Source organism: Pipistrellus hanaki (assembly GCF_964339955.1).
Source record: "Pipistrellus hanaki genome assembly, chromosome: 15".
Taxonomy (NCBI): domain Eukaryota; kingdom Metazoa; phylum Chordata; class Mammalia; order Chiroptera; family Vespertilionidae; genus Pipistrellus; species Pipistrellus hanaki.
The window spans coordinates 14,748,422-14,763,008 of record NC_140517.1 but is presented as its reverse complement, the minus strand read 5'-3'; the positions used below and the strand labels follow the sequence as shown (position 1 = coordinate 14,763,008).

Below are 14,587 nucleotides of genomic sequence, written 5' to 3'. Positions count from 1 at the left end.
TCTATCTTAAAAGAAAAAGAAAAAAAAGAATTTTTTTTAAAGAATGTTTATAAAAACATCCCAGACGTGATGGACGCCTCAAATGTCATTTCTTCAATAGGAAACTGAATTATAAAGTTGAGTAATAGCTACTTTGAAGAAAAGGAAGAAAAAAGAAAACTACCCCCACACACACACATCCCAAACACACACATATACATACACATACACATATACATATACATATACATATACATATACATATACATATACATATACATAGAATAAGCTCAAAGAATGAACCAGCAACTGCTAACTGATTACCTCAAGGGAGAAGATACTGGGAGGCTGAAGATGAGCCGGAAGAGTGGGGTTTTGGGAAGTGCGGTGGGGGAGGGAGGGTTGTATTGTTTTAAATTTGTCCAATGAGCATGTATTGTTTTGTAAATGTTTGAATGTTTGACTCCATGAAAATGTAGACTCCAAGGAAATTCGGAAATTTAAGAAGTTGGAGTAGAATTCAGAAATGCTTGATAGAATATGTATGTTTGAAGGAGAAATGTCTTGTGTAACCCACCAAGTCTTCCTGTTTATTTCTGAACAGAGAACTCTGGGGGTTGGGGAGGCCACAGGGTACAGGAAAAGAGGAGCCGGGCTTTTTGGAAAATTATCAGCAGTGGCACCATACAGGAAACCAGTTTTTATCATCTCAACCATTGCATATCCCCTTAGGATTTGCTGAAGAAAATTGAAAGGTAAATTGTAGTGTGAGCTCCCTGAACAGGGGATGTATGATGTTTATTTTTGTAAAGGAAATTAATTGGGTGTGACTGGCAGTGTTGAGATGTGAAGTTCCTCTTTCAGATAAGGAAAATGTCCCTTAGTGTGGGTTATAGTATATTTCTGCCCCCAACCATTGCAAGATAACTTCAGACTCCCTCTCTAAAGGAAATGGTGAGGCAAAAGATAGGCAACTGTGCCTACGAGGGATTGCAGAAGAAATTGCTCCTACTGAAAGAAGACCCTGGACACTTCTCATTCCCTGGGTTAACGGAATCAGGTCGCCTTTGTTCCCCAGGGAATTAGTGGATCTGGACAAGTGTGAGAAAATGGGACCAGAGATTGGGGACCCAAAAGGTTGAAAGAGTAAAGTCTAAGGCCAGAAGTTAATAATGTTGCTTCTTAGTTTGCCTTATGTGTAAGTAGGAAGCCAGAAGTTGAGTTCCCAAATAAAATAGTTTAGGAATAGTATTTCTTTTTTTCTTTAAGGTATTACATATGTGTCCTTATCCCTCTATTGTTCTCCCCTCCCCCACTCATGAGGAATACTGTTTCTTAAGTAACTCCAAATGTCAGTACATCTACAAAGAAATAAATAAAGCCTGGTGGGTAAGGCATCAATCAGACTGAGCAATGAGCAGCACCTGGGGATGGAAATTCTCCACAGAAGAGAAAAAAACAAACAAACACAAAACAGGAGAGCATACTTAGTAAATTTTATTTTTCGTATAAAAAAAAAGAAAAACAATAATTTATGCCTTTGCCAAAATAAAGGATCTTGTCAATATAAATGTTCCCTAGAAAACATATGAAAAGATAATATAATATATATATATTAATAAATCAGTAACATTAAAGGCAAAGAAACAATGATTCTATAACAATGACAAGTAGGGATATTTGTGGCCCTTACAGAACAGTGTTTCTGGAAGATCCCATGATTCCTCCTTTTTTTTTTTTTTTTTTAAGTATAGATGTGTCTTCATTTTAAGAAAGTTTGATACACACACATCTAAATTTAGAAAGGCAATTATTAAAGGGTATTTATTTGTATCACAAGGTAATTCTTTACCCCCCAAAAAAAAGTGTTTCTGTAAGGGATCCTTTGAATAGGCAAATTTTCCTAATGGGTTTAGAATATAATTAACCAAATACATATGTCCTCAACTTCTTTCATTATAACTCTAGTGCATCAAGCGAGGAATACCATAAGTGAGGCAGTAACAGACTGGGTTTCAGATCCACCTAGAGAGACTACGTCCTTACAGTGTGAGGAAGTGGTTGGAGGCCCAAATTCTTTTGTTTCTCTCATCCTGAGCTCTTAATTGTCTTGTCTCCACTGCTTGCTGGTGAATTTTGTTCACCTGGCACTCTTGGGGGGAGAGAGGGAGGACAGGAGGGAAGGAGGAAGTCATCATGGAAGTGGGGCAAATTAATGCATTAGTCACTCCCGCAGGGCAGCGTGGGAGAAGGATCTGGGGTTCAGAGTGTGCCTATGGATATGGCTGGGGTAAAGCAGGGGCAATTCTGAGTCCTCGATGTGTTTTTGAGGCGCCTCTCCCGATAGGGGCGCCCGACTCCCTGAGGAGCAGCAGGGCCCAGTTCGGCCCGCCTTGGATGGGACTTGGTCAGGAGCACGGGCTCGGGCCTATTTGTCACACTCCTCGGGGCTCCCTTCAGCGTGGTGGTAGTGCTGCTCACAGAACTCCTGGATCCGGCTGCAGGCCTCCAGCATCATCACTTCGGGGACAGTGATCACCACCCGGAAGAAATTCGGGTACTCGAAGCACTGCTAGCATAAGAGCCTGTTATTCTCAGAGCCATCCGCCCTGGCCCTGGCCCTGGCCCTGGCCCTGGCCCGCCCTAAGATGGCCAGGGCCCCAACCGCAAGAAGCAGTGCCATTTACTCAGTAACGGGGTTCCTTCATCTTAAAAGCTGGATCTCCCCTCACCGAGAATGCCCCACCACACCCTTTCTTCCCAGGACTGATGGGATAGTGATGGAGAGAAACAAATTTTAAACAGAGGCCACTAGACACATCAGTTTGGATCTCATCAAATTAAAATACACCTGGTTGGGGGTAAAAACCAGCTCAGGGAAATCTCCTGAATTTCTAGAAGGTTCTGAGAGGTGTCGGAGCACTCACCGTGGCCGGGAGGCAGTGGACAGATTGTTCCGCAATTAACCGCTCCGTGAACTCCACATCATTCTCAAATTCTGGGAAGTGTTCCATCTCAATTTCAACCTATTCCCAATCACAGGGAGAGGCAAACTTATCAGAAGGAGGGAAAACAGGCCAACTCCCTATGCCAGAAAGTAAGGTAGGGAACTGCTCTAAAAAAAATACCTTGGAATGCTGCAATCGATAACTAGCTTTGATAAATAAGTTCTAGCACTTAATGAGCTCGTGGAATTTTTTCCATAAAGAAGAGAGAATATATTTATGTTAATATTTTGGTTTATTGAGCGGTTCCTTCCTGTACGCTGATAAATGAAAGCTGGAAATAGAATGCCAGTATTTCTCAAAAAATAAACTATTTAGCCTTGATCGCCTGCAACGTTCCCACCCATTGCAAGATATTTAGTATGCCTGGCCCACAAAATGCCAACAGCACCTCCCCCTCCCAAGTCACTGGAAAAGCAAAATTCCCGTACATTCCCAAACATCCCTAGGGAACCAGTATCATCCCAAATTGAGAACGACAATGATGTAGAGAGCCTCCTCTGTCTTATTTCTTCTCTATGTGTCTATAAAGTGAGTACATTAAGGAATTTACTCATTTTAAGAGGCATTTGTTTTTGTCAAACGCTGAGCTTAGATCACATCAGTGGAACAATCAGGAGCACGGTAATTCCTAAACTGACTGATACAGGAGCCTAGCTCTTTGTGAGCCCTGCACGCTGGCTCTCCTTTGCCTTGCCACCCGCATTCTTACCATGAGGTACATGGCCCCAGAAGGGCGGACTGGCCGGAGTCCAGGGATGGCAGCCAATGCCCCATAACACAGATCAGCATTGGACTATAAGAGAAAGCAGGTTAAAAGTTAAGTAAAAGAAAAAAAAAATACACACACAAATCTTTAGAAGAAGAACCCAGACCAGCCAGTGTGACTCAGTGGTTGAGCCTCTGCCTATGAACCAGGAGGTCCAGTTCGATTCCCGGTCAGGGCTCATGCCCGAGTTGCAGGCTCAATCCCCGGTCCAAAGCATGCAGGAAGCAGCTGATCAATGATTCTCATCATTGATGTTTCTCTCTCTCTCTCCATCTCCCTTCCTCTCTCTGAAATCCATTTTAAAAACATACTTTTTCCCCCCCCTTTTTAAAGGAAAGTCCACATCAACAGTAGGCATAAGGAGTCAATAAGAAAAAATAAATAAATAAATAAATAAAAATGAAGCTTTGGCCAGGAGCAGAGTGAGTTGCCAGATGTCGGAAACGTATGGATGGACAGACACCTGCACTGTTGCCACCTCCGGATTTGGACGTGCCATCATAGAACAAAGCTCCAGGAGTGAGCACCCATTATTCCCAACTCCACAGGTGGCATTCCCTGACCCCCAAAGTGAAAGGCCACAGGCTCCCCTTACCTTGAGGAAGCTTAGGGTGTCGTGGTAGAACTCTTGAGGGGTGCGACGCAGAATGCTTTTCAAAGCTCCCTGGACAACGGTGCACGGCCCCAGGATCCGCTGACTCAGCTTCACCAGCCCATCTCGGATCTAAAAGCCGCCCCAGCAAACACAGTAGTAGTTAGCCTTTCTGAAGCACCCTGGCTTCGGGAACTCTGGTGCTCACCATTCTTTCTATCTGTTCTTATATTTCTGGAGAAGTGGTGGTGCCTAGTGCCATTCTTAGATTAGACCATTCGTGTTTGTGGCCCAGCTCTGCCACGTACCTGCTGTGTGGCTCTAGGGAAATTATACAACTTCTCTGTGCCTCATTTTTCTCAACTATCTGTAAAATGGAGATAATACTAGTACTGGCCTCATAGAGTTGTTGGGAAGATTAAATTAAAATAATGCAAACAATATTAGGGTTATTACTGCTTTGTTTCCTTTTTTGTGGTCCAAAAACTGGAGACAGATGTAACTTCTTCACAGAGCCAGGTACAGAGAAACTGAGTTTGGAGAGGAAGTAGCACCATCTTTATCTAGCATCTACCCGGGCACCCAGAACTACAGGGCCAGGAAGAAAGGGGGGGAAAACAAATCTACCTCCCACCCACTATGCACCCATCATGTATCAATATATATATATACACTGAGTGGCCAGATCATGATGATCTCTGAACGCACAATAATCTGGCCACACAGTGTATTTGTATCTCAGACGGAGATCAACCACCTATTTGCCCTGAGCTTTCTATCAGCCAGTGCAAAGGGGAAAACTGATCAGGTGCACGATTTATATTAGTATCTTTGATATCAAACAAATGAGGTCTACTCAAGAGCAGCACACTGAGTGGCCAGATTAGTTATGCATTCAGAGATCATCATAATCTGGCCGCTCAGTGTATATCCCCAAGTAGACAAACCACGTTGCTCTCACCTCATTGCCGAAAATGTCCCTTCGGTCATGGATGAGGATCCAGCCCAGCCTCCAGCCAGGAACCAGCCAGCGCTTGGCCAGCCCTCCACAGGACAGGATGGGGACGTTGGTGCTGAGGGTGGCCAGAGGCTCAAATTTGGAACCCGAAAACACCTGCGGAGAAGAGCTTGCTGAAGTTGTCTTCTTGCTCACTCTCCTCCAAATCCCATGCCTCCTGCCCCCTTTTCCTTATATCACTTGGATTCGGGGGCTCCTCCCTACACTGAAGCACGATTGGGATCCCAAGAGGCTTGGGGGGCAGGGGGGAGCTATCCAAAGACATTGAACCTGCTGTCTGGTCTGAATTACAGAAAGCCTAAAGTGAGGAAACGGTCCCTTACCCTGAAATATGGACAACCCTTGAAGTCAGTTCTAGAGAAGGCCTGACTTTTGGAGTTATAGACTTAGAAATGTAATATGGGCCCATAGTCACTTAGCTGAAATTCCTGGGCCCAAATGCAGGATTATTTGGATTTTAGAAAAGTTATACAGTGGTGCCTCACACAACGAACTTAATTCGTTCCAGGAGCAAGCTTGTTATGCGAAAAGTTCGTTATGTGAAACGCGTTTTCCCATAACAATACATGTTAAAAAAAATAATTCGTTCTGTAGCATAAAATATGCTAAGATGACATAAAAAAAAATATGCTAAGATGACATATTTTTATTTAGATACATCTAAAAACATAATTTTTTTTTTAAAAAAACACACATTTTTTTAATTTTAAGACAGACTAAGTAGAGTCTACCGAATCTTGCACATCTTCATCCATTTTCTGCTTTTTGGCCGATGGTTTCATGAAAAACCTGTCCAAAGCTTGCTGTGCGAGGCGTTCGTTATGCGAGGCACCACTGTATAGCACATGTTACCCTCTATTACATAACACTCCCAGAGCACTCTGGGATAACACTTCTAATCAAGCATATTAACATTTCTGTCCCTTCCCCTATGCTCATACAGATCCATAAGTGAGAAAAAATAGAAATCTACAAATATCTTTATATATCAGCCAAATCAGGGATTGCCACCAAATGAATTCCAAAAATCTTTGGATTTTCCTAGCTTTTCTGGATTTCAGACTACTGGCTGAGGAGTCATAGAGCTATATATCTGTGAAGAGTGCAGGGATATTGATTTGCTGTACTGAGGTGATTAGGAGTTGCTTCTGGTTATTTGGATGCCACCTCTGAAGGTCCCATGAAATAATTTGGAATGGAGATTATTGCAGTGAGCTCTCCTGCCCAAGACTCACCATGTCACCATAGATCTCATCAGCTAAGATGGGCACACACTGCCTTGCAGCCACTGAAAATAAGAGAAACATGCAGAAAGTCATTCCTGTGAATTGCCTTTGCATTTGTAATTTACCTGAGCTTATTATACTTTGCATTTCATGTTTTTGTACTTTGTCCTCCTCATTCAGAACTAAGTGGGTATGTATTCCTGCAGGGTACAAGGCCTAAATTTGGCATTTAATTAACTAGGTATTTCTGAGCCTCTCTTCCACATGATGGGAGTGGTGATGTGTCAATCATTTCCGCTCTTTCTCCTTCTTTTAGGCAAGTCCTACCATTCCAGTGGCACACTATTCACTAGAGACTCTAGTGGGGCTCCCCAACCTCCGTCCTAGGCTTGGAACTTGGTGACGGACTCTTTTCTCATTTGGATCCATGACTAAAGGATTGCATCCTCATCTCCTCCCCCACTGGACTCACCGGCCAGAATCTTCTGAAGATGACTTCTGCTGAACACCGACCCGCAGGGGTTTGATGGATTATTGACAATGAGACAAGCTGTCTTTTCGTCAATCAGAGATTCCAATTGTTTCAGGTCAATTTCCCAAGACTTCTCTGGCTGGGGAGGAAGAAAGGGTGAGGTTAAGATGATTCTGAGCTCGGCCAGTGGTGCTCAGTGATGGAGCACTGGCCTACAAACCAGGAGGTCACTGTTTGATTCCCAGTCAGGGTTGCAGGCTCCATCCCCAGTGTGGAGCATGCAGGAGGCAGCCGATCAATGATTCTCTCTCATCATTGATAAGTTTCTATCTCTCCTTCTCTCACTTCCTTTATGAAATCAATTTTTAAAATATTTTTTAGTTTTAGTACGGGAGGGGGGGGGGCACAATGGTAAGATATGCACACATAAAATACCTTAATTTAAAAAATGAAAAAAAAATATTTTTAAAAAAAGATGACTTGAGAAATTTAAGGAGAAAATTCATTTAAATCAGTGGTGTAATGTAAATAATAAAATGTGTCTGTGGTCTCAACCACCCACTTCCAGAGCTTTTCCTGCTACCACAAGTAGTAATTGAGCACTTGTGTCTAAAATTAAAAAGTCATTTTACCAATAAGTTGTAGAGTTTGACCTCGACCCCCATAGATTCAGCCAAAGTCCTGTAGAGAGAGAAGCCGGGTCTCGGAACGAGGATGTTTTGCCCTGGGTTGGCCAACACAGCTAAGCAAAGTTCAATCGCCTGACTGCAGCCACTGGTGAGAATGACATCCTGTGAAGACAAAAAAATAACAGGGTCATTCTGTTAGCGGTTCCAACAGCAAAGGGAGAAAGGAAGTTGTCAGATGGATGTGTGTGGGAGCAAAGATAAACTTAATTTTATAAGTACTAAGTAAAGTGGTAGGGACTGTACTAAGCCAGAAAGAATTTAAAATATATCTTTATTGATTTTGTACAGAGCGGAAGGGAGAGAGATAGAGAGTTAGAAACATCGATGAGAGAGAGTCATCGATCAGCTGCCTCTTGCACACCCCCTACTGGGGATATGCCCGCAACCAAGGTACATGCTCTTGACTGGAATCGAACCCAGGACCCCTCAGTCCCCAAGCTGACGCTCTATCCATTGAGCCAAACCGGTCTTGGCAAGCCAGAAAGAATTTAACAGCCTTATATATATATATATGTCTTTATCTAAAAGTTGTTGAAAATGCTGGCCACTTAAAAGAAGTAAACAAATCATTTCAAAGAAAGACAGGTCAACTCTGACTCAGCCAACTTCCATAAGTGGTCATTATAACCTTGGGTATTTTCACCTGGTTATTTATTTACTTTTGACCCAAGATTTGAAGCCTGGCTCTTCTCTGAAATGTAGGCGAAGGGTAAACAATAGAGGTGAGGGTGGTATTTAAACTTGGCACTGCCACAATTCAATGTGTCATGGTAGCTCAGTCTTCCTATTTGAGGGACCTAACATGAATGAGGGAAGCTTTAAAAAGATCCTATAGGGCCCTAGCTAGTTTGGCTCAGTGGATAGAGCTTCGGTCAGCCTGTGGACCAAAGGGTTCCGGGTTCGAATCCAGTCAAGGGCACATGCCATGGTTGTAGGCTCCTCTCCGGGCCCGGGCCGTGGTCAGAGCTCATGCAGGAGGCATCCAATCAATGTGTTTTTCTCACATCGATGTTTCTCTCTCTGTCTTTCCCTCTCTCTGCCACTCTTCCTAAAAATCAATGGGAAAATATCCTCAAGTGAGGATTAACAAAATAAAAAGATCCTATTGGTAAAATAAAAGGGTTTAACTATTTCGTATTTATGAATCAAACATAGAGTGATCTCTGAGTCATTTGAGCCTCGTTGAGACTGACTCAATATAAACTGTATGCAACATCATCACCATACTGTAATGACATTAAATGTAATCACTGATTACCCTAACTGGTTTGGCTCAGTGGATAGAGCATCGGCCTGCGGACTCAAGGGTCCCAGGTTCAATTCCGGTCAAAGGCATGTACCGTGGCTGCAGGGACATCCCCGGTGGGGGGTATGCAAGAGGCAGCTGATCCATGTTTCTCTCTCATCGATGTTTCTAATTCTCTATCCCTCTCTCTTCCTCTCTGTAAAAAATCGATAAAATATATATATTTTTTTTAATTAAAAAAAAATAAATGTAATCACTGATTAGTGCCCTCGTTATACAAGAAGTCCCCGAGTTGTTAAAGGTATCCCCAGCTTTTGTTCCGCTAGGAACCTTTATGTGCAGAACAGAAACAATGAAAGGGTATAGTTTGCCCGCCATTGCTTCAGAGCTGGTACCCCGTCTCAGGCTCACCTTGGCTTCCAGGGGTGCCTCGGGACAGTGGTAATAGGAGGCAACCTCTTCCCGGCTGGACAGGAAACCTGAAAGAAAGGAGCAGAAGGAGGAAGCTCGACCAGAGTCCCAGGCTGGAGGCTTCCTTTCGCCCCTGCTCAGAGCACACACTGCTCAGGTTAGCCCTCAGCTGCTGCTGACAAAGGAGATCAAGTTTATATTTGAAATGTGTGAAATAAGCACAAATACATAAATAACAACAAGAAAAGAGCTCACCAAACTGTAAGACACTCTGCACCGTCCTGGTTACTATGATTATGTGTTTATTCTCCATGAAATACAGGATTTCAATTATTCCCAAGTCCCACCCAGGGATTATATTTTTTGAAAAGTTATAATCAAAGAGTGTGATACATTCAGTCCATCTTAAGTTTTTCATATTATATCCCTATGACTGCTTTTGTACAATTTTTATCTTTAAAATCATAGTCTCATACGTTGTTTCCAAATGTTGGCTTCGAAGCTTAAAAGTATAGACAGTTTCATGCAAATGGCCATGTTTTGCAAAACTGCTCTTCAAAAAGACTGTCTTTCGTCAGCAGGGCCAGAGGCAATATTTTACAATGTTTGTTAACTTAAAAGGTAGAGATAGTTCTCTTGAAGTTACAGAAATCAGCACTTCCTTAATTACTACCCTGTTTCCCCGAAAATAAGACAGTGTCTTATATTAATTTTTTCTCCCAAAGTTGCGCTAGGTCTTATTTTCAGGGGATGTCTTATCTTTCCATGCGCTAGGTCTTATTTTCGGAGGATGTCTTATTTTCGGGGAAACACGGTAATAAGGAAGAGCATTTCCCAAGATATACTGTCTATTTTTATCTGTGTTTTCTTTGGCCTGAGTGCTCATATCCTTTGAATATTTACCAAATTTGGTTTTGGTTTTTCAGGTTGAATCAATTCTCTAATGCTTTGGTTATAAAAACCACTACAAACTATTTTTTTTTATCACCTAATTTTTGGTCTTATTTTGTCTTTATTTTTGCTGTATGAAGCTTTATAAAATGTAAATAACCAACCTAAAAACCATGCCCCTAAAACCTCTTGAAAGTGTTTTTAAAATTCTATTTTAGCATGAAACGGAACTTTTATTCTGCCTTAAAGAATATGTTCCTATGTGCACATAAACACAGGAGAGAAGTGTGCAACGCTGACACAAGGCCAAGGACTCGCATATTTTACCAAAATGTGTAGCGCAGAGATGTTTCATAGATGGAGAGGGTTAAACATAAATGAGAATAATTTCTTTCTGTCAGAAACAACCCTCTATTCTTCCATAGGGCAGTCTACTCTTGGTTGGTGGTGTGGGTGGTATTTATTCCTCTTTACACAATCACAACTTCATTGGGAGTGTGATCGGGACCATAATTAAAACAAGCCTTGAGTACACAGAGGAGGACAAATGAAGCCAAGCCGATTAACTTAGGACCCAGGGGGCTCAGTAAACAAGCAGGGACAGCCAAGTCCAAGGCCTTCCTCTGAGCAGTAGAGATGACAGAATAGGAGCATTATTTGATAAAAGAGTATGTGATGGAAGCCTAGAGGGGACATATCAGTATGTCCAGGAGAGCCAGGCAAGTCCTAACCAGTTTGGCTCAGTGGATAGAGCATCGGCCTTTCGACTCAAAGGTCCCAGATTCGATTCCAGTCAAGGGCATGTACCTTGATTGCGGGCACATCCCCAGTTGGGGGTGTGTAGGAGGCACCTGATCGATGTTTCTAAGTCTCTATCCCTCACCCTTCCTCTCTGTAAAATAATTAATAAAACATATATTTTTTTTAAAAGCAAGGCAAGAAGTTGGACCTTGAAGCTTGTGTTTAAGCATCTTAGACCCTTTCCCCCAACTCCAGATGGCCGTGTATCTCAGCCTCTCCTTAGGAACCAGGCCTCAGGATAGCAAGGAGAATTGCTAGAAATGTATTCCTCCTGGAAGAGCACCAAACATTCAGAAGCCACTTAGAGTCTCCGGAGAAGCTTACCAATGGAGGGGGCATAGCCGTTATACTTCCCGGAGTCCAGGGCATCCTTCATCGCCTGGGTAACTTCCGGGTCCGTGGGCAGGTTTCCAAACACAGTAGGGTCCCCTTTTCACGGGAGGAAAAAGAAAAGCCACCAAGAGGTTACTCTGCCACGCCCAGTGCTCAGACGCACCCTCCTCTCCCGTCTTCTCCCATCAGCCTGTGAGGATGGGGGTGAGGGGAACAGAGACCACCCCTCCGTCGAGTGCCCCCCCAACTCACCGATTGACAGAGAAATCATGGTTTTGTCTGGGTTCGGCTTCACCTTCATGCTGTCCACGATGGCCCGGATGGGGTTGAAAGTGTTGTTGGCCATGTCCGAGGGCTTCACCGACCACCGGGCCTTCCTGCCTTTGGCTTTCCCCAGCATGGAGCTCCTCCCGCCGACGCTGACGTGGTCGCCGCTGCCATTCATCTCGATCACGTAGGGGTCCATCATAGCAAACTCTGTGGGTGGCGGGAGAGGAGAGGAGGTCGCAGGGATACGAAGCACAGAGCACCATCCTGGGCGGCTCTCTTTGGACCTAACCATGGGGGTGAGTTCATGGGACATCCCATGAAATGATTTACTGCTTTCTCGTGAAGAGTCGCTGTGTTATGAACGAGGGGAGTTTTGAGACCGTTGGCTGGGTCGGAAAAATAAAAAAAGAGTATGGGCAAAGAGCCCATTCTATAAGGTTAGCTTGCTTGCTTTCTTTCTTTCTTTCTTTCTTTCTTTCTTTCTTTCTAAATATATTTTATTGATATTTTACAGAGAGGAAGGGAGAGAGATAGAGAGCTAGAAACGTCGATGAGAGAGAAACATCGACCAGCTGCCTCTTGCACACCCCCTACCGGGGATGTGCCCGCAACCAATGTACAATACATGCCCTTGACCAAATCGAACCTGGGACCTTTCAGTCCGCAGACCGACGCTCTACCACTGAGCCAAACCGGTTTCGGCAGGTTAACATTCTTGTTGAACACTTACCTGCGGTGAGATTCGCTCTTTGCAACCCTGGTCCTCATAAAAGTTTAACTGTGCTCCCAATGAAGCAGGGGGAATGGCGTGAAAACTCTAAAACCATCACAGAACAGGTATTCTCTCTTTCCCATGCAGTGCCTGCCCGAGCAAAGCGTCTCCCTAACACATCAACAGACTGTATCTTGCCTTTTGCAAGCAACAACCAGGAGGACTCCTGCCACGTCGTTGGGAGTTTAGTGTTAATAGTGCTGTCAAAATGAAGCACTAGCCTATACACACATGTCTGCCCTGTGGGAAAAGAAGTCCGCGCGCCACGGAGAAAAAAAGCATACACCTCAGTCCCCACCACCAGAGCAGCTGAGGCTTTAAACCTTACCTTTGAGGGAAGGAGCAGCAAAGCTGGCCTCCAGGCAGCCGAACCAGAAAGCTGTCTTAATTCCCTTCGGACAGGTGACCGTGAACTCAGATGCAACTCCTGTCTCCTGAAATACCCTCCACAGGTGGGCGTCGGACCCGAAGCCTCGGTGCTATTGGCCAGGCGGAGAGCTGGGCAGCCAACCCTCTCTGCCTTCCTCCCCTTTTCACTTTTTGGCGCTTCTTCCCGCCTCTAACCCTCCTCCAACCCCCAGGGACAGAATCAGGAATCTGTCCCAATCAAACACCTGGAAATTTCTGTGTTAACTCTTTCTAGGCACGTGGGGAGAGATGCTGGAGAGGACTGGGGAGGTGGCGGTGAGGGGTGGGGTCGTTGTGATTACAATTGGTAATTTTTAATGAAAAATTTTTGGTTGCAAAACAACTTGTTGCCATTTTCTAATAGGACAGAAATGTGCAAAGGAGAAAGTGAGTCCTTCTTTGCCCTTTGCTAACCTATACTCTGTTCTCCCTCCCAGGGGTAAGCAGGGGTAACAACAGGGCCTTTTCTATCCATTTGCCAAGGTAGAGAGATGATAGGTAGGTAGGTAGAGGTTAGATACATATAGATTTTCGATTTTCTTTTTTTTTTTTTTTTTAATATATTTTATTGATTTTTCACAGAGAGGAAGAGAGAGGGATAGAGAGTCAGAAACATCGATGAGAGAGAATCATCGGTCAGCTGCCTCCTGCACACCCTCCACAGGGGATGTGCCTGCAACCAAGGTACATGCCCCTGCCCGGAATCGAACCCGGACCTTTCAGTCCGCAGGCCGATGCTCTATCCACTGAGCCAAACCGGCCCCGGCAGATGTTTTATTTTCAAAATACAGATGGGATCATGCTCTACAACTTGTCCCACAACATGTTTGTTTGCTTCCTACATCCGGGACTCCTTTCTTTCCCTGTTCGTCTACCCAGTACTACCCCAGTTGAAACAAACGGGACAGTTGAAGTAACTCAAAGCCTACTCAGCAAATATCTTAAAAGATATCTGAACAACCAGAACCTGTGCAATGTTATCCTTATCCTGGGGATTTTTCTTTCATTTGCCTGCTATGGGGTCATTGGAAGAATAAGATATCCGATGAGATGTAAGCAAAACATCGCTAAGCAAGCAAAGCCGAGATCTCATCATTCCTGCGAGCCTATGAAAAATGTCACCCAGCCAGAACCGGTTTGGCTCAGTGGATAGAGCGTCAGCCTGCGGACTGAAAGGTCCCAGGTTTGATTCCGGTCAAGGGCATGTACCTTGGTTGCGGGCACATCCCCAGTAAGGGGTGTGCAAGAGGCAGCTGATCGATGATTCTCTCTCATCGATGTTTCTAACTCTCTATTCCTCTCTCTTCCTCTCTGTAAAAAATCAATAAAATATATTAAAAAAAAAAAAAAAAGAAAGAAAGAAAGAAAGAAAGAGAAAAATGCCACCCATTCATGGGTTAAGAGAAACCTCGGTGACACCCCACCACCACTTTCCCCACCCCCTCAGATCCTATCTGTTTATTTATTGGGTGATGAGGAGTCATTATGTAAGTTTTTTCTCCTCCATCTACTTTTCAGTGATTCGAGTCTCCGGTGGGGTTGAATAACCTTTTGTTTTTCTGGACCTTTTTAATTCTTAGTGCGTTGACAAACTTATCTAATCCGTCCTCTTCCCCACTCCAGTGAAGCAAGCGTTTACCACCTTATATTACCAGTGGAATGGCAGAAACTGCCAGATCACCAGGCAAAGGCAGGAAGCCTGCCA

The 14,587-nt window shown here is 44.0% G+C and overlaps 1 protein-coding gene across 4 annotated transcripts; it reads right to left on the bottom strand.

Annotated features, from left to right (window-relative positions):
• Positions 1-1,455: 1,455 nt before the first annotated feature.
• TAT (tyrosine aminotransferase) lies at positions 1,456-12,954 on the bottom strand. Of its 4 annotated transcripts, none has more exons than XM_084906745.1 (12): positions 12,803-12,954; positions 11,685-11,909; positions 11,424-11,528; positions 9,408-9,475; positions 7,694-7,852; positions 7,062-7,200; positions 6,599-6,651; positions 5,307-5,459; positions 4,349-4,477; positions 3,697-3,780; positions 2,907-3,005; positions 1,456-2,551 (listed from the first exon to the last, which is right to left on the bottom strand). In XM_084906745.1, exons 2-12 carry the CDS (start codon positions 11,899-11,901, stop codon positions 2,408-2,410), a joined length of 1,350 nt encoding a protein of 449 aa, XP_084762871.1. In that variant the 5' UTR covers positions 11,902-11,909; positions 12,803-12,954; the 3' UTR covers positions 1,456-2,407. The 4 variants fall into 4 exon arrangements, with proteins under 4 accessions (XP_084762871.1, XP_084762872.1, XP_084762869.1 ...); XM_084906746.1 differs by having other exon boundaries at positions 1,456-2,548; XM_084906743.1 differs by lacking the exon at positions 12,803-12,954 and having other exon boundaries at positions 11,685-12,791.
• Positions 12,955-14,587: the final 1,633 nt, after the last annotated feature.